Source organism: Fukomys damarensis, unplaced genomic scaffold (genome assembly GCF_012274545.1).
Source record: "Fukomys damarensis isolate Sample0158 unplaced genomic scaffold, DMR_v1.0_HiC HiC_scaffold_2, whole genome shotgun sequence".
Taxonomy (NCBI): Eukaryota; Metazoa; Chordata; class Mammalia; order Rodentia; family Bathyergidae; genus Fukomys; species Fukomys damarensis.
The window spans coordinates 49,087,818-49,111,428 of NW_022900914.1; the positions used below are offsets into that span (position 1 = coordinate 49,087,818).

General features: G+C 37.5%; 2 protein-coding genes and 1 long non-coding RNA gene across 7 annotated transcripts in view; 1 reads left to right on the forward strand and 2 right to left on the reverse strand.

Moving 5' to 3' along the window:
• Tprkb (TP53RK binding protein) overlaps positions 1–1,560 on the reverse strand; it is a 9,817-nt gene extending 8,257 nt beyond the window's left edge. Inside the window, exon 1 of one of the 3 annotated variants that reach the window (XM_010609567.3) lies at positions 1,436–1,560. The gene's annotated coding sequence lies outside the window, so the exon portion shown is untranslated. The other 2 variants (XM_010609565.3, XM_010609566.3) reach the window with 2 other exon arrangements.
• The window catches only part of LOC117286514, a 63,802-nt gene extending 50,736 nt beyond the window's left edge, over positions 1–13,066 (forward strand). For all 3 annotated transcript variants that reach the window (XR_004517675.1, XR_004517672.1, XR_004517674.1), the window contains exons 3-5: positions 913–974; positions 12,681–12,766; positions 12,987–13,066. This is a non-coding gene — a long non-coding RNA (uncharacterized LOC117286514). The remainder of the gene's footprint in view (positions 1–912; positions 975–12,680; positions 12,767–12,986) is intronic.
• On the reverse strand, positions 9,639–22,680 carry Dusp11 (dual specificity phosphatase 11). The gene is made up of 9 exons (XM_010609569.2): positions 22,463–22,680; positions 20,376–20,451; positions 19,337–19,468; positions 16,709–16,832; positions 15,477–15,537; positions 13,703–13,749; positions 13,262–13,337; positions 12,708–12,866; positions 9,639–10,073 (listed from the first exon to the last, which is right to left on the reverse strand). Exons 1-9 carry the CDS (start codon positions 22,561–22,563, stop codon positions 9,878–9,880), a joined length of 972 nt encoding a protein of 323 aa, XP_010607871.1. The 5' UTR covers positions 22,564–22,680; the 3' UTR covers positions 9,639–9,877.
• Positions 22,681–23,611: the final 931 nt, after the last annotated feature.

Below are 23,611 nucleotides of genomic sequence, written 5' to 3' on the forward strand. Positions count from 1 at the left end.
GGAAAAATTTTTTTTTTTTTTTTTTTTTTTTTTTTTTTTTTGGTACTGGGGCTCAAACTCAGGGCTTGTTTGTAAGGCAAGTGCAGCACCACTGAGGTAAATCACCAGCTCTTGTCTATTCTTTTAATCCTAGAAAACCCCACAATAGTTTGTTTTGGCTTAGTGTAAATATTCACTTACTTAGGCAAGAAAATTTAGAATTACTGCTGGATAATATATGGTTTCTCCTCTGTGAAACTCATGTTGAAATTTAATTTCCATCATAAGATATATTTAGAGGTGGGAACAGGTGGAGCTTTCAAAAGGTGATTAGGGAGCTGGGGATTTAGCTCAGTGGTTCCTCCGCATGCCTCACAAGCTAAGGGCCCAAGTCCAATTCCTGGTACAAAACACACACACACACACACACACACACACACACACACAGACACAAAAGGTGATAGGACTGTGCCCTCATAAATGCATCGATGGTTTATCTCCCCAGTGGGTCAGCTCTAAAAGCCAATTTGGCTAGGTCACCTCGTGTACTCCTGTCTCTTGCCATGTGACACCCTAAGCAGCTTCCCTCAAGGCTATGTTCAGCAATGCCACAACTAAATGCTGTCCCTGCACCACAACCACTAGACAAAATTAACCATTTTATAATTCACTCCAAGATGTTATTAGCAACAGAAAATGGACAGATACACCTTTCAAACCCCATATCTAATACCTGTAGTCCTGAATGTTTACCTCCTAAATAAATTTTGATCTATCCATTTCTCTGCCACACCTCCCTCTACCACTTCCTCCTCTATAGCGGTAGAGTCCTCCTCCGCAGTCATAGTGATATGTTTCAAAACATATTTCAGACTGTGAAGTTCTGGTGTTCTCGACCTAAGTCCCAACTTTATGTTGTTATTCCGTCTCTAGGATCTGGGCGTTGTTTACCTCTTCTACCACGATCAGACTCCAGTCACAAACTCATTGAACAGGTAAGGTAGTTCCTGTGTTCTTTCAAGTCTTTTGATGACTTATGCCTTCCTCCCTCCTTCAGAGTCCATTTACTAGAGCAACAAGAGCCCGGGCTTCCTATCTGTTATACCAGCTCCTTTTTAATACCGAGCACGTTAATCATGTGCCTATTCGTGTTGTTCCGTTTGAGACAATGTCTCACTGTGTGATACAGGCTGGCCTCGAACTCCTAGGTTCACAGCCACGGCGCCCTATGGGCCTATTCGTTTGTCTCCTCGCTAAACTGTTGTTTCTCGGAGGGAAGACGCCATCATTTCCGTGTGCATTCCCAGGGCATCTTGGTAAGCAGGTGGTGAATAACGGCTGAAGAAACGCTGGTATCACCCCCAGAAAACTGTTAAAGCTACGGGGACTGAGGCCTCCCCCACAACCCCGCCCGCTACATCGGACGCAAAACTCACGGTCCGATCCCGGTCCTTACTGAAGACTGTTTCCCTCGGAAACAAATCCCTCAACTTCCGGAAGTGGTGCCCAGTTCCCGCCCTCCCGGATCTTATTTCCGGAGAAGCCGGCTGTGATCACATTCTAGATCGCTGCAGTCATAGTCCCATTGGTCCGTTCCCTGACCCAACCTACAAGTCTGTCTGAGTCCTGTTAGCCGACTGGAAGAATAGCAGGTGCTATTCCATCACTTCCGGCGGAGGCGGAAAGGACCCTCCTGCCCCAGCCGGAAACTGAGGGTTTAATTTCTGTGGCTGGCGAGACGCCTCGAGTCCTTCCTATATAAAGCAGTGTTGGGCCGAGAGTTTAGCTTAGTGGTGCCGCCGCCTGCCTCGCAAAGGCGAGGTCCTGAGTTCGATCCCCGGTACGAAAAAGAAAACAAAAAAACGAAGTGTTGATAGACTCTACTATGTTTCCATTTCTCGAGATCCCACAATTCGTTGTCGAGACAGACTGGACTCAAGTTTGCTTAGTGCTTTCCCAGCAGCCAGTCACTTAAGGAGAGTCATAGAGCTGCCTCCACTCAGTGATTTGCTTCTGGGACATAAGACGCAAACAGGGATGAAGCCAGCCTCTTCTTTTAGAGTAGACTTTGAAATTTGATGTGTAATCTTTGTATAAGCCTCCAAGGGAGGGTAAAGAGGCTAGGAAGTAATGTCCCTTTAATTATGGTTGGGGCTTCTCTTAATACTTTGCAAGGAAAGGTAAATAAAAATATAGCTGTCTGGTGCATATGTACTATGGAAAAAAATAGGAAAATGAGGGACAAGGCGAGGCTGCAGGTGCAACTCCTCTAAATAGGATGGTTTAGAAACATCGAACAAAGAAGGGTCATTTGAAACAATGAACTGTCCTGCTGCTTATATATGAATGTTCATATCAACTTTACTTGTAACAGATGAGATTTATAAAAGCCCAACAGTTTGTCAATGGATAAATTGTAGAAAATTCATACAATGAAATACTACTCAGTAATAAAAAGAAAATGAACTACAGATTGTTCAAACATCAATGAATCTACAAAAATATGCTCATCAAAACCAGTGAGAAAATAAATTACAGTACTGTAGGGCTCAATTTCCACAAAATTCTCAGAATGACAATTTTAGAGTGACTAAAAGCAAATTACTGATTGTGTGGAATGGTGGAATGAAACTTTACGGTGAAGACAGCATTCTGTATCTTGATGTGTTAACAGTCTCAGGAACATGTCAAAGCCCTTTAGAAAAGTACATTTTATAAACTGTGCCTCGATAAAGTTGAAGCACACTAAAAAAGTCTTCAGTGCATACATAACAGCTCATTTGTAACTTCAAAAGCTGGAATGCTGGGTGTAGTGACACATGCCTATAATCCCAGCACTTGGGAGGCTGAGGCGGAGGATCTCCAAGAGTTTGAGGCCAGCCTGGGCTACATCGTGAGATCCTGTCTCAAAATAAACAGCTGGAAAAATCGCACATGTTCATCAAGTGAATGGATAAACTGTCATGTATACAAAGGTACCTACAATAAAATACAATTTATTAATAAAAGGAATCTGCTATTGCTACATACAGTAACATGGATAAATCTCAAAATGCTGAATAAAAGCACTTGAACTAAGGAGAGCACATACAGGGCTGGGAATGTAGCTCAGTGACACCCAACCTGTCTGTCAAGTACAAGGTCTGAGTTCAATTCTTGGCACCAAAACAACCACACACACACACAAACAGGAGTATATACAATATGATTCCATTTATATAAAGTTCATCTATAGTGACAGCAGATCAGTGGTTGCTGGGATAGGGGACCTGGTGTGAAAAGGGCTTACAAAGGAGCATGAGGAAACATTGGGGTAGTAGATATCTTCTACTTTGATTGTGGTAATGGACGCATACAGGTCAATGTATCTAACTGATTACTGTACCAATAGGTACAGTGTATTATATTGTCAACTACGTCTCTAAAGCTGTTTTTAAAACAGTAAGACACTACATCTCTTTATGACAATGGCTAAAATAAATCCCTGTACTCTGTGAAATTGAAGCAGGAGAATGGCAAGTTAAAACAGCCTGGGAAACTTAGTGAGACTCTTTATCAAAATAAAAAAATAACAAGGGATGGGGATGCAGCCCCGTGTGAAGGCCCTGGGTTCAATCTTCATATTGGCAAACAAAACAAAAACAAAGAAACAAAACACAACAATCTTGCAGCAACTTACTCCAGGAGAAATAAAGAGATGCTCAGGTAAAAACTCAAATGCAAAAAATGTTTATAGCAGCTTTGTTCAAAATTCAAAAATGGAAACCTAATATCCTTCAGCTGGTAAATGGGTAACACGTCATGGCATATAAGGGAATACTAATTTAGCAACAAAAGGGAATGGATGAAGCCGGGCATGGTGGCGCACACCTGTAATCCCAGCACTCGGGAGGCTAAGGCAGGAGGATCACTGTGAATTCAAGACCAGCCTGTGCTACATAGTGAGACCCTGTCTCAAACACCCCCCCAAAAAAAACAAAAAAGGGAATGGATGAAGCCGGGCATGGTGGCGCACACCTGTAATCCCAGCACTCGGGAGGCTAAGGCAGGAGGATCACTGTGAATTCAAGACCAGCCTGTGCTACATAGTGAGACCCTGTCTCAAACACCCCCCCAAAAAAAACAAAAAAGGGAATGGATGGCTGATCCACTTAAGTGATGTGGATGAATCTCAAAAACAGTATGCTAAATCATAGAAGTCACATTTGGAAGGATACACACTAGTTTTTCTACTTACATAACATTGTAAGATATGGCAAAACTAGAGATCAGAATCAGATTAGCAGGGCTGGGGGAATTGGCTCAGTGGTGCCACACCTGCCTCGCAAGTACAAGGTCCTGCCTGAGTTTACTCCCCAGTACCAAAAAACAAACAAAACAGATTAGCAGTTGTCAAGAGCAGTGGTGAGATTGGGGGGAGGGGTTGATATTTGACTGCACTGGTGGTTACAAACCCGTGTGTACGTCCAACTCCTGACTTGTATGCTAAGGGATGCATTATATTGTTTAAGTCATCTCAGAGGTAATGATCCCTTTACGTGTACCTATAGGGTTAGCTATATCATGCATCACAGGCAAGATGGTTCAAAAGCTCTAATTTGACAAGGTGTTAAATGAGAACTTTCATAAGGATATCAATACCGTCCTACCAACATTATACACAGACTTACATGAATATTTGTACTTGTCTTAAAATTAGTCTAACCTTGGAAGTGTTAATACAGATTCCTCTATCATGTGAATATAATCGTGAAATCTGTCATTTTTTAAAAAGTCAAATTTGGCCAGGCGTGGTGGCACATGCCTGTAATCCCAGCACTCGGGAGGCTGAGGCAGAAGGATGCTGTGAGTTGAGAACAGCCTGGGCTACATAGTAAGTTCCAGCTCAGTCTCAACTACATAGTGAGACCCTGTCTCAAAAAAAAAAAAAAAAAAAAAAAAAAAGTCAAACTAGTTATTGTATTGCTTTATTCTGTGAATTTGACAATTTGCAATGTTCTGGGAAGTATCTGCTGCTTCAGCTTGTCTTTATCCTCTATTCAGTACTCATTTAAGTACAGAGTAGTTAACACCATCTTTTGACTCATTCTGTCCAAAACTTTTTTTTCTTGCCAAACTAGAGACGGTACTCTAATCACCCACTTACCACATATACTTTTTTAAATTATTTTGCATTAGTACATGTTTTCAGTACATCATGATTACATTACTCTTGGGGATATGGAAATTTGTTTTTTGTTTGTTTGTTTGTTTTTTTGAGACAGAGTCTCACTATGTAGTTGAGACTGACCTGGAACTCATTGTGTAGCCCAGGCTGGTCTCAAACTCACAGCAATTCTCCTGCCTCAGCCTCCCGAGTGCACCACCACGCCTGGCTTGTAATTCTTGATATATTGTTACTTGGTTCTAAGTGACATTTGTTCTTAAAGGATACAAATATTTGCAGAATTTCGTGTCAAATCAGTGGAAGAGATCAGCAGTTACTTGCCCTCTGTGTGGTTGAACAACTGAAGTCTTATGACTACTTGGTTTCTGAATATTTCTCAGATCCTCTATAAATCACAGCCAGAAACAAGGATTCAGTCACTGGTATTTTATTTGAGATATTAACAATAGAGTAGAAAGGATAAGGAAAATGTTAAGTAAAAACGATGGACAACAATGTGATGTAATGTGCTACTCTACTGGCAGGGTTTGCAATAAGCCAGGAAGGCATGCAAGAGGTTTGGCTTTGCGTTCACACTTAGGATGCTGGACCTTTTCTAGAAGGCTCATAAGGGAGATGACTCCACACTTCTGGATCATCGTCCCAGCCTTCCACGGCAACTTAGTAAGCCAGATCCCAAGGTCTGTGGGGTAATAACATTTCCTCTAACAATTAGGACAGATCTATGAGTGGAAAGGCTTGGTGTTGGTGTGAGAAAGACCACACAGGCCCAGAGTTAACTTGTATTCTGATCAGCTTGGGGATCTCAATAAGGTCTGCTGGCAATGGATAAAAAGGGCATTGTGGATCCAGAGACAAACAGAGCTGCCAAAAAGGAGCAGGGGGTTGAGAGTACCTCAGGTGATACCTTAGATCCTGTGTTCATAGAGCATGAGACACAAATGTAATCACTAATGCCACAAGGTGCCTTTAGAAAAAAGGATTATTTACTTGAGTACAGTGTTGGGAGAGAAGACTTTCTGGAGGAGAAATGGCTCAAACAATGAGAATAATTGGTTCACAAAGACCACAGGAGAGGCCCTACAGTCAAGGGAACCTGGAAGACCAAGGGTGCGGTGTCGTAAGTGCCCATGGAAGAGAGTACTCATGAAACAGCCCACATGCAGATATGGAAGGGAACAAAGTGCATGTAAAAGTCAGCTTGCAGTCAGATACAGAAGCCCTGATGAGGAGTTAGTTGAAAATGGAATATGAAGGCCAGAAGCCATTCAAGATTTCCAAGAGGACAGTAACAGGAACAAGCCTGTTTTTAGGATATAATTAAAACTGTTGTTAGAAAGTCTTTGGAAAGGAGGTTTAGATAGCATCCTAGATAAGTCTCCCTCCATAGGAGGAGCACTTGTGGCTGGCATTACAGGCCAAAATAATGACTTAGGACACTCCATGGCTTACACTCCAGGGATGTGAGGCATAAAAACAATTACCTATGGATAAACCCCAAAAGTAATTTATTTGGTAATGAAATTCTCATTACATTGTCTTTCATGCCAAAAATTTCTAGCCCCTATCCAAACTCTATCAAATGACATTTAAGGATTTTTTAAAGATTAAAAACTCCCCAGGGTGGGGGAGATAAAACATGGTAGATGAGCAGTTAGAATAAAAATTTTAGATGGTATCTGTCAAATGGGTGGGGGCGACACACACCTGTAATCCTGGCACTTGGAAGGGTGAGGCAGAATTCCTGAGTTTCAGTTCAAGGCCAGCCTGAGCTACATAGTGAGACCTGACTCAGGTACTAAACTGATTAGCTATCTCATTCTAAATCCACAAACAAGAATAGTTTCCACCAGCTTTTAGTGCTCAATCTTAAGTACAGGTAGATGAAAAATAAACACCACATGTTTCAAGAACATCTCTGATATGAGACAAAGGTGTAAACGAGGAAAAAATTGATGCAAAGAAACTTTAAAAACTGATAACATTAAGGATATAAAATTATATTTTTTTTTCTAAAAAAAAGTGCCATTCAGAATGTAAGAGCTAGCTCTTAGAAGTTAAGAATATAGAGCTAGGTGTGGAGGCATATTCTGTGGTCCTAGTCAGGAGACTGAGGCAAAGCAGAGGGCTGCTTGAAACTGGGAGTTTAGGGCCAACCTGGGAAACATAGGGAGACCTCATCTCCTTTAAAAAAAGACATACACACACACACACACACACACACACACACACACACACACACACACAGAGGAGTGGGAGGTATAGATCAGTGGTATAGCACTTGCCTGGTAGGAACAATGCTCTGGGTTTAGTCTCCTGTACCTCAGCAGAGAAAAATAATATTTCAAAGAAAAAACAACTATATATTTATACATATTGAAATAGTTTGTGATTAGAGATTTGGGGAATTAATGATAAGGTCTATAGGAAAAGCAGCAAACAAATTAGGCAAAACTGAGAGGGGGAAAAAAGGCATATAAGAAAGAAAACTATGGTACACTATGAGGAATGACATTTAGCTAGTACCATGAACTCAGAATACTGATTTAACCAAAAGCTGGAAAACTATTGTAGTGTGATGTGGAAGAGCTAAATCCTCATTTACCATAGTAAAAATTCCTTGACAGATAAGATAGTATCACAACTGAAATATTAAGAATAGGCATATTATATAAATAATGGAGGCAAATACCAGAAGGTAATAAAAGAATACTTAAGGTGTTTGTCTTTGAAAAATAATAATCAGGATTAGGGCAGAGTACTGCTCTTTTTCATGGTAATCTCAATACAGCTATATGAACTTTAAACTATTCATATGTGCCTTTAAATAAAAATAAAATAAAAAACCTAAATAGACCACTAAAAAACGCAAAGAGGGAGCTACTCATCCCTTTAGCCAGAGGCCTTTAGCTTTTTCAATGGTATAGTGTGAGTAGAACCAGAACCAGTGTATTGAATAAATGGGATAAGGCCGGAGATTTAGTTCAGTGGCTCCGCTGCCTGCCTCATAAGCACAATGTCTTAAATTCAATCCCAGGTACAAAAAAAAAAAAAAAATAATAATAAATGGGAACAAGATATAAAACGGCAGATTTTTAAGAAGTCATGCTGATAACTGAATGAGGCCATATAAAGGGGGCAACATAATCAAGAAAATTCCCACTGAGCTAAATCTCCAAACTTTTTTATTTATTGCTGAGTTGCCCAGGTAGGAATCAAACTTGTGATCCTCCTGCCACAGTCTCCCAAGTGCTAGGATTACAGGTGTGCACTACCATGCCCACTTTGCCAAACCCTTCTTTACAATTATAGAACTAGGTAAATTCCCATATGCATCCATGGTTTTGTTTTGTTTTTATGCCTCATAGTTGTTTTGATTGAACATCTTCCAATGTGAGCCTTCATATTGCTTGGAGAATAATTTTACAAGAGTAGGCTTGTAACATAAAGAACTTCTGTATCTCTGTTAAATATAGCAAGCAGAGAAAACTTTATGGCTATTGTTTAGCTGAAGTAGAACGACATGACCGAATTAGATACAGGCAAAGAGAACAGTTGGGTTACAGTACTTCCTTAAGATCAGGTTCCACACACTGTTCATATATAAAACAACTATCATATACAGTACTAGACATTCTATGATACTCAAAATTAAGAGGCTTTAAAAAATGAATCTGAGTTGCCCAAGTATTCCTCAAATATTCACTGAGGTTTACTATGTGTCATGTTTAGATACTTTCTTAAGCAAGCCAAGATTTCTAACTTCCTCTGCAACTAAAAATTATTAACATTCTCTCAAGTGATCTACCTGTGTATTCCTGAGGTAAAGCACCACTCCAGTGTAAGAGGCAACTGGAGAAAGATCCCAGAGTTATGTTCAAAAGAGGAGGAATAACAGTCTTCCCAGATATTCCAGGAAATCTGTGGTCATATCTTACTCCATTCACCAAGCAACTTCTATAAATCTATAAAAGTTTTCAAGTTTTCTGGATAGTTCAACCCCTTTGATGACATTAACCCTGTCAGGAAAATTATCCTTTGATTAACCTGCACTCCAGTTAGTCTATCTCTACTGCCCAATTAACAATCCCTAATGTTTTCATCCATCTTTGTGTTTTAACGGCACATCTGGCAATTCAGCAAAAGGAAGTTGATTAAATCCAAATACTGATTGCCAAAGAAAGAAATACCTAACCACAAAAAATATCAGAACTAATACAGATAGTGACTAGGTTCTAAAGAAACTGTCTTTCTATGTAGATTTTAGTAAAACTTTTAACAATTAGGGGAAAAAAAGATACCCTTAATGATGGGGTATATATATATATCTATATATACATATATAGATATATATATCAGTGTATCAACACAAGTCTAACCAGAAGAGAATATATAGAAAAAAGGATAGAATTTTAAAAAATAATTTGCAAGGGAAGATCTTAATATTTTTATCAGATCTAAAATGTCTTCCTTTAGAAAAATTTAAGACTGGAATGACCAGGTTTTGTTTTGTTTTGTTTTTTGCATTGCTATAATTAATGTAAATTTATCAGCAATGAGGTAAAATTTTCACAATTTTCCTTTAAGCTGGAACACATAAGAGGCAATAAAGTTATTTTAAAAAACCTCATTTGACCTGAAAAATAATTTGACCTGATTTTTACTGAAAATAACTCCAGCAATCTTCAGTCCAGCTCTGTTCAGCAGGTAGAATTCCAGGACAAGCCTCTATCACTTGTTCCATCCCCAATAGGCTGGAGAAGATAGACGTTGGTAACCACCAGAATACCACCTCTTATTCTGAGCTGCTTGACTACCATTTGGCTTCATATTCCAAAAGTATCTCCTTTGTGAATAGTCCTCTCCAGCAGGGCCAGGAGGGGGCACAGGACATCTCTGGTAAACATTCTGAGTTTGTGAAAATTTTCTTAAACAAGAAGTAATAAACCATTATTAGAATAAAATACAGTAAGCCTTATAAAACAATCCATATTGTGGTTCTAATGTTTCCTGCCTGACATTTGTAGATAAATTACTTATCCTTCTATCCCTTCACTCTTTTTTATTATTAACTTTATTGGTACATTTTAAGTACACAATGACATTCATCATTGGAAATTTGTACCTTTACATAATATATCTTGGTTCTTATTTTTTCCCCTTCCTCTGCCTTCCCTTCAAGCCCTCCACCCCTCCCTATTTACAAAGTTTTGTTTCCATTTTTTTCTTTTTCTCATATTAATTCCATTATCTCTTCATTCTTTATAAAATGGACCTCTTAACCTCTCTTCACAGGCTCTTATAAAGATAAATTAAGACAATATATTTTAAGTTTCCTACAATACGCTGGCACAAACAGTTTCCTAGCAGCTGTCCGCTCTTCCCTACAGAGATGAACGCATGCCCATACTAGGTGAAGTGATTACATTCCCTCCAAAACTTTAGCATGGTTGATGTTAAACAGAATAAGCTATTCAATATTAACAGAACTATTTTTATTTTATCAATCAATCAATAAATAAATATTTTAAAAGTGTAGCCATGATATCTGCAACAAATTAGGACAATCAGGGTTTAATTCTTTCAAAACCAAGATTAGCAAATATATATAATCATATAAAAATTTAGAAATCAGATAAAATGAAACCTCCAAAACTTCTCAATCCCATTTAATCTAATTCAACTTGTTAACATTTCCTTTTACTTTTTCTCACTGCATTTTTTTTTGATGTTGAATCACAGTATTATTTTTGCTTATCATAAGTGAGCAATCACTAACATTTTACAAAATGTTGTAGTATGGATATACTGTAATTACTTTATTTTCCATTGTTAGGAATACAGGCAACTACAATTAACACTTCTGAGATTAATATCCAGGAATATATACTATTGTATCTGAGTACCTAACCCAGTATCTGAGACATACTGGGGAGTTTTACAAAAGTACTAAGTGACTGAATGAATACAGCCTTTTCCATGTTCTTGAAGTATTTCCTTAGATCAAGATGAAATTACAGGTATAATTATGGCTATTAAAATTATTTTTCAAAAGAGTTAAATCAGTTTTCTACGCCACTACCACTTTTTTCAAATGTTTACATCTCTTAAAAATGCCAAAATCTTCATGAAAGTATTTACAATGTGCTAAACTGTTTTAACTAATAATGCAGTTGACAACAACCCGTTATGGGTTGTGTATTATTAAAATCTCCACCTGACAAGAAATGGAAATTTAGAGAAGTTAAGTTTCTCACCCAAAACCACAAAGTAGGTGAATGGCAGAGCCAGGAGGCAAATCCAGATCCAGTCTGATAAATATTCCACTGGACTTCTCATCAAAACTTGTTGCTATATAGTCAAAGAATAAGGTTTTTCTTTTGTGATCCTAAGTTTTAGGAATCAATCAGACTGAATTAAAGAATGCTCAGATATATGGAAAAGGATTTTTTTGTGGGTATATCTGTGACAAGTATTTCTGGAAAAGACTCATGTTTGAGCTGGTGGACTAATGATGGAAGATTAGCCATCAGTGTGGGAGAGGACCAATCAAATAGCTCGAGTTGAACAGAAATCTGCCCTCTCTGCTGCAGCTGGGATATTCTTCTCTTGCCTCTGGATATTAAAACTCAGCTTCTGGACTCTAGGACTTGCACCAGCATTGCACCTTCCCCTCTCCCACATAACACTCGCCCTGGCCCAAAGGGTTCTGTCAGGGTTTTGGCCTCAGAACTTGAACTACAAGTTACAAGGTGGCTTGGCGTGGAGCCTTTCTCACTTGGACAGTTATACTATAGGCATCCTTGGGTGTCTAGCTTGTATATAGCCAGCTGTGGAACTTCTCTGCCTCTGTAATTGCTTGAGCCAATTACCCTAATAAAGCCCTTCTCATATCTCTTTTTCCCCTCCCTCTCTCTAGACAAATAGACACAGACATAGATATAGATACAATATTGAATTCAGGGCCTTACACTGATCTATGTTCCCAACCCCTTTTTTCATTTTAGACAGGGTCTCACTAACTTGCTATGTTGTTCAGACTGAGATCTAACTTGTGTTCCTCCTGCCTCAGCCTCTAAGAGTGCTGGGATTACAGGTGTGTACCACTAGACCTGGCTTTTCTGGATAACTCTAATAAACTACTTTCACTGAACTGAGATTGCTCCATTTTCACAAATGTGATTAATCTGTTTAAATGCTTTGCAAATGTCTCTATTAGGATTTCATTATTTTTCTTAATTTGCATTTACTCTTTAAATAACAGCCTTTCTCATTCTGAAAATTTACCAAAATTAAAATAGCCTAAGAATGCAAGATTATCCCTGGAAGCCATATCAAACTGTTGGCTTAAACTAAGTTTAAAATCACTAAGAGTTTTTAAATTCTCTTCCTAATTGTCTATCCTGTATTTGATTTTCCAAAATACAGAGGGGGATGATAACTGCTTGTTGATATGGACCAACAAGAATGTATTAATTCCTCATCATTATCATAATATATTTTCATTGATTAATAGTATTAATTTCTGTTTCAGTTCTAGACAAAGGGAAAGCAGAGGTACCTGACTGATTGTTGCCAGTACTGGGTGTGAAAACGCCGGAAAGGAGGTGGATTTTGCAGGTTGTACCTCAGTCCATGGTTAACAGACTTGTTATTGCTATTGACTGGTTCCACAGAGTCTTCAAAACCACTTGATCGGGATACACTGGAATTCCAGTTCCTCAAAGAAAACATTTCCACACAGAATTATTAATTTCCAAATTTAGGATCCAATTTAATTACTCCATTTTTTACCTATATAAGTAATAATCTCTTCCTCTTCTCATTCTTATTTGTTTAGGTTTCTCCCAGTAAGGAACACCCTATGAGACGAATGGATATATCCAACTTGAATTATATAAAAAAAAGATCTCCTAATGGGGAGGGGAGGAGGGGGTGAAGGGAGGGTAGGGACAAGGGGAAAAAATGAGAACCAAGACCTGTCACGTAAAGGTACAAGATCCCAATAATGAATGTAACTGTACTGTATACCTAAAATGTACCAATAAACTCAATAAAAAGAAAAAAAAGAGATCTCCTGAACCACAAACTTCACATATGAAATTAAAGACTCACTTTCTGACAGGACCATTCTGAAGATCTTCAATGTAGTTTTGTCTTTCTATGCAATGTCCTCGGCACCTACTGAATACTGAGGAGTGGATGAATTGTTAGAAATTATTGTAGAAAAACCAAATCTTTCCCAGAGAGATAAAAACAAAATCACTGACTAATTGCTTAGGCTATTACAGCTCATCACTTCCAGATACATCCCTATATAACTTTCGGTGAAAGATTATCTTATATGGTTTTGGGGTTTTTCTTTTTTTTGGTGCTGGGCATGCACTCTATCACTGAGCTACACCCCCAGCCCCAAGAGTTTTTTTTTTGTTGTTGTTTTTAATATCTTACATTGGAGCAAATGAATTACGAATTTTTCAAAATTTGAGAAATTCATTTACATTTTTACCTTTAATTTTTATAAAAAGGAAAAATAGTGACAACCCTCATACTTACATTCAATTGCATCATCTGGCCTCATGCCTTCTACATCAATCAAATATCTAACAAAACAACATAATTTGGGTCATTTATATATACAAAAAGAAAAAGTTTTTTCAAAAAAGGTCCAATTTCACTTATAAATGGAGACATAAAAATGCTAAGGAAATATCAGCACATCTAATTCAACTATTATTAAAGAATGATATGCCATAACAACAAAAAGACTATTCCAAGAATGCAAGGATGACCCAACTTTAGAAAATCTACTAATAAAAGTACATATTTATTAATATAAAATAATTTAAAAGTGGAAAGGAAAGAAAATACAGGCCCAAAATGGCAGGTATTTAATAGGTACCTGAAAAAGTTCATGAGGCATTTTTGAACAAAATGTTATGTACACTAAAAAACAAAAGACTTCCTCAATATGACAGAATATTTATCAGGAACCAACAACATGCAAAAGACAAACTGGGAAAAATAATAAGATCATATCTAAAAAATATTGTAACCAACTGTACAGGCCAGAAATAGGAGTCATCATCACTGTCAGCCATTTCCTCTCATTCTCATCTTTACCCCACCATCAAATTGTGACAAGATATTACCTAAATAATTTCTGGAGTATAATCACATTTTCCACCAAAATACCTACCACATCTTGCTCCAAGATACCATTATGCCTCATTTCCTGTAAGTTCCCTAATCTGACTCCTTGTTTCTACTTCTTTCCTCTGTGGTGCATTCTCCACTCAGAAGTAAAATGATAGGTTAAAAACACAAAACTTTATTATGTTCCAAAGACCATTAACAAAAAATTCAGTGGTTTTTCTTTGTCTTTAAAACAAAGCCTTAAAACAGTTCTGCCTGATCTATCTCCTACTTATACTGCCACCTTCTTTCTAGTATCATACTTACCCCAGATACCCTCCAACACAGTGTATATTGACCTGTTTTAGGGTTTGTGCTGTTCTTTATAGCCACAATTCTCTCCAGTGTCCTACCTGATTAGTATCAATTCAACCTTCCTCATGGAAACCTGTAGTCCCTACCCTTGATGAATCTTTTCCATTATAATCTCTCCTAACACCATGTCTCTTCACACAACACTTGTCAGTTATAATTTTATATGCATGTGTGTGACTCATACCTATTCCTTCACAAAGGGTAGTTCTACATCTTCTGAATGAAGAAACATAAATAGGCACAATGTCCATAAAATATCCATGAAAAGTAAATTCCATTCGAGCTGGGCATGGTGGCGCACCTGTAGTCCCAGCACTAGGGAGGTAGAGGCAGGAGGATCACTGTGCGTTCAAAGCTAGTGTGGGCTACTCAGTGAGTTCAGAGCCAGCCTGAACTACAAAGTGAAACTCTGTCTCAAAAACAAACAAACAAAATCCATTCTAAGTGAAATTATCTCTGAACAACTCCATATGTATTCAAAGATGTTCACAGAGGAATATACACTACTTTAATATTAAAGACTTCTTTCATGCTCATCAGTATGTGAAAAAGGCAGCTTTTAAAAAGAATACGAGCTTTCACAGAAACATGTCTACAACACTTTGCATTAAATAGCATATTATAGCACATATATGCTTTTATCTACATTTCGGAAAACTTAAAAAAGATATATATTAAAATATTAAAGATGGTAACTTCTCGGTGGCAGACAAGAATGCTTTCTGCTTCACATATTTCTATACTGATCAAGCTTACAGTATCACTGTAATCAAACAAAAATAACTTAAAACATGGTTTACCTCTAGGGTTGGCAACTCACCTGCAGATGAGGTAGCCAGTCCTGTTTAAACCATGGGTACAGTGGACACCAATAAGTTTGTCTATAAAGCAAGAAATGGAGTGAAATAACTGAAATAGATATACTAAAATTAGACAATTTTCTCGAGTAGCATGTACAAGTTACTATAATATTACCAATACCCTGAAAAGGAATGCCTTTTTCAGGAACATATACAGAATCACCTACCAGAAAACCAATATTTATTTACTTTCTATAAGAAAATGTGCATAGCCCCTACTAAGACCCAGTGATGTAAACTGCAGAAGGCCTGGTCAGGTATTAACAGCTAAAACTGCACTAAGACAAAATCATTTATCTTACTATAAAGTATTCATTAGAATTGATTTTTTTTTCTTTCTTTCTTTCTTTCTTTTTTTTTTGGTACCAGGGATTGGTACTTGTGCTTGCAAGGCAGACCACTGAACCGCTGGGCTAAATCCCCAGCCCTAGAATTGATTTAATTACAGAGGAAGCAAGTAAAGCAAACAAAAGGTGTCAAAAAGAATGAAACTTGTTTTGGAATGAAACAAATGAAATGCCTTAATTTTCTTTCTGTTCATTCATCTATTGATTCCCCTCTCTCTCCTTCTGTCCATGTCTCAATGCCTCCCTCTTTTTTTCTTTTGCAGTACTAGAGGCAAATACTCTAAACACTGAGCTACAGAGCAGACCAGACCAGTCTTCACTTCTGATACTGAACACAAACAAAACTGTAATCAAAGTGAAAAAAAAACGGACATGCCTTAAATATGTAAAACAAGTGTACAATTTAATGGCCACACTATCTTATTTTGGTTGTAATTGAGATTAACTCCTAACATTTGCCTTTTGCTGTTTCTTTTCTGTAACTCTCAGATCTTGAGACTTTTCTGTTTTTTTTTTTAATCTGTCTTCTCTTAACAAACAAAGAAGATAAAACAAGATTTTTTTGTTATATAAGTAAGCTAGTTCAGTTCACTTTCTCGCTAAAACCACTTACCAAAGCAAACTTTTTCTGACCAACAAAATGAAAACACTGTATTATCAACTTCTCACATTTTCACCTTAACAGGAAAAATGATTACAGACTTAATGTCAAATTTAAAACTATCAAAAATCTCCAACAAGTTTGATCCCCAGTACCAAAAAAACAAAACAAACCAAAAAAAAAAACCCTCCAACGCCATTCAAAATGTAATCAAAATTTAATTTTTTAAAATATAAAAACTTACCATTATCTCTATTTTCTTTCAAAAATTTATTAACAGCACATTTGAATTTAAAAATAGTGTCATCATCAGGCACCTGATGCCCAACTGTAAAAATTTTAAAATAAGGAATAGTTTCTGGCAAATCCTACAAAGTAAAACAAGAAAAATATACATAATTTTACTTGTAGAAAAATAATTAAAGATTAATTAAAGAACAATCAGATGATAAGCCAAAAGACTATAATAAATTCTGAATATCAGCAATTCTGATGAAAAAGCTATTTTTTCCAAGGCTGATTCAACCAATACATATTACCTGATAAAATTCAAGGACAGATAGTCAACAAGAATACAAGACATAGCTAATTCCAGGTAAATGAATACAAATAAAGAATAACTAAGAATTCTATGAGCAGTTCTACCTAATATTTCACATTTTAAGGGTCAATGCCTCCATAAATCAGCTGTTAAGCACAAATATTCTTGGGGCAAGGATAAATGAAGCACAGTTAAGAGACAGAAAAGGTAACTGAAAATCCTGTAGCTCTAAGTTTAAATGGAAAGTATAAGCGTGAATCCATGATGTAATTTACATTACAAACACAGTTCACAGGCCTACCCACAGAAAAAGCCTAGGAAAATGGTGAGCCCAGTACAAACTTAGCACTCAGACTGTAGTCTCAAAATACTCCCACTAAAAAAAAAAATCAAAGCAGCTTGTTACAATGGATGATTTGGGTTGAGGCTGGATGTATTACAAGATGTGCTGGAACTTTTTTCATACAAATACCAAAAAAGTGATCAAAGACTACTAAGATTGTACCAAAAGGAGCCAAAATGAGATGCTCCAAATGTCTAAAAGACAAAGCCTCAACTGTGCCTTAATAAGAGACAACCGCAATGGAGTGTATAACACAAAATCTAAATTAGTTAAATAAAATCTAACTATCACTAGAAGGTATTAGTGAATCAACTCATTATTTCAAACACTATTTAATAAAAAGAATCATGCCTGCATAACTGGACAACCAAATAGCTGTTGAGGAGAAATTCCTCTTTGCAGAACTATACCTAGGCTAATGAATTTAAAAAAAAACACACAATTTATCATTTTTATGTGCCCCAAAAACTACTTGGTCAATCAATGACTACTTATATTATAGAGAAAACCACTCATTTATAAGCCTTATAAGAAAAGGAAACATATAATACCTATAAAATATCTTGCCAAAAAAAAAAAAAAAAGCTTGAACTCCAATTAAACTAGGTTCAACTACCAATCTGCAGAAAATAAAAGGACTAGAAAGTAAGTTAATAACTCACGGAGATGCAGTTAACAACATATCAAGAGGACAAACACTACTTGTTTTTTTCAAAACATGTAATTCAACAAGGAGGGGAATAAAAGAATGACACAGACATGAAGGGCAATCTATAAATTAAGACATAACCAACTTAAATGCCCGGTGACAACTTTTTATGACATTTAGGAGATAATTCCAAGTTGTACTACAGACTGGGTATTTGATACTGAAGAATTAATAGTAAGGAATAAAAGTACTATATTTTAAATATATATACTAAAGATACAGAGACAAAGTTATACGATATGAGATTTGTTCTAAAATAATAATGAGTAGAGGCAAGGGTATATCTAAACACAATAGTCCACACTTGATATATATTAAAGTTGAATGAGCTAGGTGAGGTGGCACATGACTATAATCCTAGCACTCAGGAGGCTGAGGCATGAAGATTGCTGCAAGTTTGAGTCCAGCATGGGCTACACAGTAAGTTCAAGTCCAGCCTGAACTAGTGAGATCCTGACTCAAAAAACAAACAAAAAAGTTGAATTAATGGGTGTACAATGAACACTAATAAGTATACTTCTTTCTGTATATGTTCAGAATGTATATGTTTAGAATAGCTTAAAAGCAAGAATATGACATTGTCAAGCTCTGGCAATTTCTCACAAGGTTAAACTATCATATAACCCAGCAATTTCACTCCTACGATACCTCTAAAACAACTGAAAGCAAGGATCTGAACAAGTATTTGTACACCAATCTTCATAGCAGCATTACTCACAATAGCCAAAGGAATCATCCAAGTGTCTACCAATAAATGAATAGATAAAACCTGGCATGTATACACAATAGAATATTTGGCCATAAAAAGGAAAAGAATCTGATATGGGGTACAATGAATGAAGTTTGAAAATACAGCAAGCGAAATAGCCAGAAATAGAAGGAAAACATTGTATCACATGCTTGCATGAGGTACCTACAAATAGGCAAATTTATAGAACTAGAAAGTGAAGATTAGAGGTTACAAGGGGCTAAGGAGTGAACAAAGGAACAAGGGAATTATTGTTTAATGGTTAAAAAGTTCTTGTTGAGGATGATGAAATAATTTCCATATAGATAGTGGTAATGATGACCAAATGTTATATTTTAAGTCATGTCTCCAATCCCATTTTGAGACAATTTAAACATGTAGCTAAGGAAACCATTTAGTTGTTCTCTTTTAAAATTTACTATTACCCATGAATGGCCAGACTTTATATTAGCACAAGATGAAAACTACTCATTTATTACTGAATTACTATGAGTAATTTAAGTATCAGAATAAACACAATTAAGTATTTACCTCTGGTTTGTAATAGCGCTGAGTATATGTTAAATCAATAATCAGTCCAAGCTCTTCATTTTGCTCTTGGATTTTGTTAAAAAGATCCAAAAGAGAAAAGCGTTCTTCTGGAGCAAGATTCACTTCAAAATTCTGAGAGAAATGAGAGAAAGCAAATGTATGCTATATTCTAACTGTATTACGTAGCTACTCCAAGGCATACGACACTAACATAGCGAGACTCAAAGGAAAGTTTCCATTCTTCCGGAAGCTATATTATAAATCTGTCTTCTAGTGATTGAAAGGAAGAAAAAAAGGCACTTGCAATAAATATATACAGATATATACATACGTCTGTATGTTCCATCTCATAAACGACTTTGAACATCCTAGTCAACAATAATATAGGTTAGGGCCTAGGATGTAGCTCAGCAAGTATAGTGCATGCCTGGCAAGCAGAGGCTCTGAGTTCAATTCCCAGTACAAAAAAACGAAACAAAACAAAACATTAAAGAGGTTTAAAAAGCAAAAACTGTTCCTACTTATCTAAGCCTTAGAACTTGACTTCATTTCACAACTAAAGTATTTTTCGCACAATTTTAATGTATATTAAATTTCCCAGGATAGTAATTGTTTTATCAACAAAGGTTGTACTTTGTTTTGTTTAGCAATCTACTAAGAGTTGTTTGCTATCACGGAAGCCTCCACCACTGAAATATAACTCACCTAGACCAGTCTGCATTCATAGTTCTTCCACTGATGATGCAATCAACCATTTCTTTATATCTTCTAGCGTAGTCATACGCAAGTATTTATATACTAAAAACATATTTTTATTATGAACCCATTTTATCCTTCATATTCTACAGAAAATGTTACCTGGTTTCTTTTCTTTAAAGTTACATATGGAAGTAGATCATACACACTTATGAAGTTAATTCCAGGACATTACAATATATTTGCTACAAAAACAGGAAGTGGAATGCGAAAAGATTGAGAATCAGTGTTATACAGGGTGAATTTAGGTTTCTAAAAGAATACTGAACTAACTTCTGCTTACCTTTTGCAAAGGTACTTTGAAAGCAATGAAACGAGTCCCAGGCATCCGCTGTCCAACTGGAAGATAGTCTTTCCACCTAGTAGATATGTCTTTTGTCAACCAAATTGTATTTGTTTTGTTTTGTTTTGTTTTTTGGTACCGGGGATCGAACTCGGGCCCTTGTGTTTGTGAGGCAGGCTGCAGAACCACTGAGCCAAATCCCTGGCCCAACCAAATTGTATTTTAACCTTGTCACCCCGCATAGAACGAACGCTCCTTGAAAACAGGAGTTACAGCATACCCAGAATGTCTTTGCATTTTGCCACTCAACTTATTCATCCCTACCCTGTAAAAACAGATACTCTCCTTCCCATGCCATCTAGAAAACAGCTGTTTTGAAAAAAAAAAAAAAAAGCACAAAAGTCTGCATACTTAAGGAATATAAAAAGCTGGAGAACGTCTATATCTTCGATAAAAATATAACTCAGTACCAAAGAAGAAGGTATCACTAATACATACACTTCCTAAGTTTTTCTTTATACAACTTAGACAATTAAATTCAATCAGAACTTCAAATCCATATTTGAAGAGAACAGCTGATAAAAACAGTAACTGTACTAAAAGTTTCAAAATAAAAGTTAAAAAGTAAAAGCCACACACACAAAAAAAACCAGCAACTGTGAACTTCATTTAGTGATGCTAAGAATTACAGTGAAAAAAGTAATACTTGAGCTGACTTCTGTAGAATGAGTGAGAATTAAGTAAGTTTAGTCAAGTATATTTTACAATTTTTAAAAAAAGCGAGGACAAGTGTGGCAAGAAAAAAAAAAAGAGTGGCAAGAGATGGGACTGTAGAAGTAGAAAGGATCCCAACCATGCAAACCCTTATATTACAGGCCATAAAAAGGAGTTATTTTGTAGTTTTGTTTAAGGTAAAGTTTTAGGTTTTTGTTTTTTTGGGTTTTTTTTAGATAGACCATTGTTACGTAGTTCAGACTGTCCCTGAACTCACTATGTAGACCAGGCTAAACGCGAAATGGCAGGAATCCTCCTTCAGCCTCCCCAGTGCATTATAGGCACACCTGACTTTCATTTCTATGCTTAAAACAATGCTTTACAGAAATGTCTATGATCTACCTTCCAATGACAGTTCCATTTCATTTTTTAATAATTATCTAAAAGAGTTCTTGTGTTATTCATGGACTGTAAGGAAGTAAAGAGCAGATATATGGACGCTACTCACAATTAACTACAATAGGTCAGTCAAGATCTGCATTAGGACACTAAAGGTGAGGTGACAGATTAAAAAATTATTGGGGAGGGCGGGGGATTTAGTTCAGTGGCACCGTGCCTGCCTCGAAAGCGCAAGGTTCCGAGTTCAATCTTCGTACGGGGAAAAAAGAAAAAAAAAAGATACAAAAATTAAGGGGGGAAACAAAATGAAACACACTTCAAGTATAAGATGGCAGAAGGTCTGACGGAGTAGAAGGGGGTCACCAAACACACATGCAAAGTCTTTCTTGTTTTGGGGGGTTTCAGGCTGGCCTTGAATTCATGGAGATCCTCCCAAGTGCTGGGATTACAAGTGTGTACCACCACACCCGGCGAGCCAAGTTTTAAAAACTATTTTAAAGTACATTTCTCAAAGGACACATGTTAGGAAGCGCCAGGTTCTCTGTCATCCCTGGGAACACTCCAACAAACTCTTCAAGTGAGACTTCAGGTCGACTGTGAGGCCGTTCGGGCGGGGCTCCCTTTAAACCTCTGACTCGAATTTCTGTGGCAAAATAACATAACTTGAGTAGCTGAGGCTAAGAAGCATTTTAGTAATTTAGGACTGTCCCCAACACAAATACTCCCGCATTAGGGCAGTCCTTCTGTACTTTACCCGAGGAGGACAAAGCTCTTTTTACGGACGAGGAGAAACCACAACACCACACAGGTCCTTTCGGATACCGGGGGAGGCGGCGCAGGGAGGGGACAGGCCCGTCACCTGGGACGCCCGGGCCAGCGCGGCGGGGCTCAGGGTGAGGCCGAGAGCGCGAGACTGTGCCGCGCTCAGAAGCTACAAGCCTGGAGGGCCAAGATCCCGACCTAAGCCCCATTACCTTTCCGGGATGCGGTTTCCACCCTTCTTCTTGGTTGAAGGACGTCCAGAGGCGTCGCGTCCGCGGCCCCAGCCGCTGCGGGCGTGATGCCATTGGTTCATGTGGGCCCAGAAAAACCGCCCTCCCGACACCAAACGAGTCAGAGCCGTAGCGCCGGCGCCCTCCGTACCACAGAAGCGAACCGGAACTAAAGCGCTCGGGTGCCTCGCTACTGCGCCTGCGCCCCTGCCCGTCACGTTTACGTCGCCACGTCGTTTTAGACGCCAGGATGGTAAACAGGACTCAAGTGTCCACAGCGCCCTCCTTAGCCGGAGGCCGGGAGCACATGTCGATCCGTTGGTGTGTGCACCCTTCAGAATTTAAATTCTGTACAAGGCAGGAAATAAAAGGTAAAACCCGCCGCCCTGGGTCTTTATGTTTTCTTCGACATGTTTCCAAGTGTTTACACTTACATTTAAACTCTTATATAAAAGCAGCCTATGCTCCATTTTGTAAATATATTTTGTAAATATATTGATTTAATGTTGATTTTCCTAGTGAATTTATACATATATCTATCTCCCTATTTTTTAATGGCAGGAAGACATTTCATTCGTTATAAATAACACAGTGAAAAGTACCATAATTTATTTAACCAAACTAACTTGATAGACCAAGAGCTCGTTCCAGTTTTGTTTCAATTTTGGTTTTATTCTTAATGTGAACATGCTTATACACATACACAACTATATCTCATTCATACAAGTAGAATTAGTGGAATGGAAGACACACAAACTCAAACTTTGAAAAACACTAGCTAATTACCCACCAAAAATTTTATCAACCTACAGTCACATGACAGCCTTTTACTGGTTTCCAGCACATGCTAGGTATCATGCTACAAGTGGAGAGCATGGATTTATTTTGTCAAAAACAAAAAAATACCTGAGAGAGATAACACTGGAACTCAAGGGCAAGATTTCCACATAGTATCAAATAAAGAGACTTGTACTGTAAGAGTCTAACTGAACTAGAGCGACTCCATGTTGACCAGCAAACGACCTAAAGACTGTCACTCCCCCATCCCTTATAGGATAACTAATGATTCATTGTGAATTGTTAGGTAACTGCTTTGAAGTAGCTGGTAAACTAAATAAATGGAAACTGTAG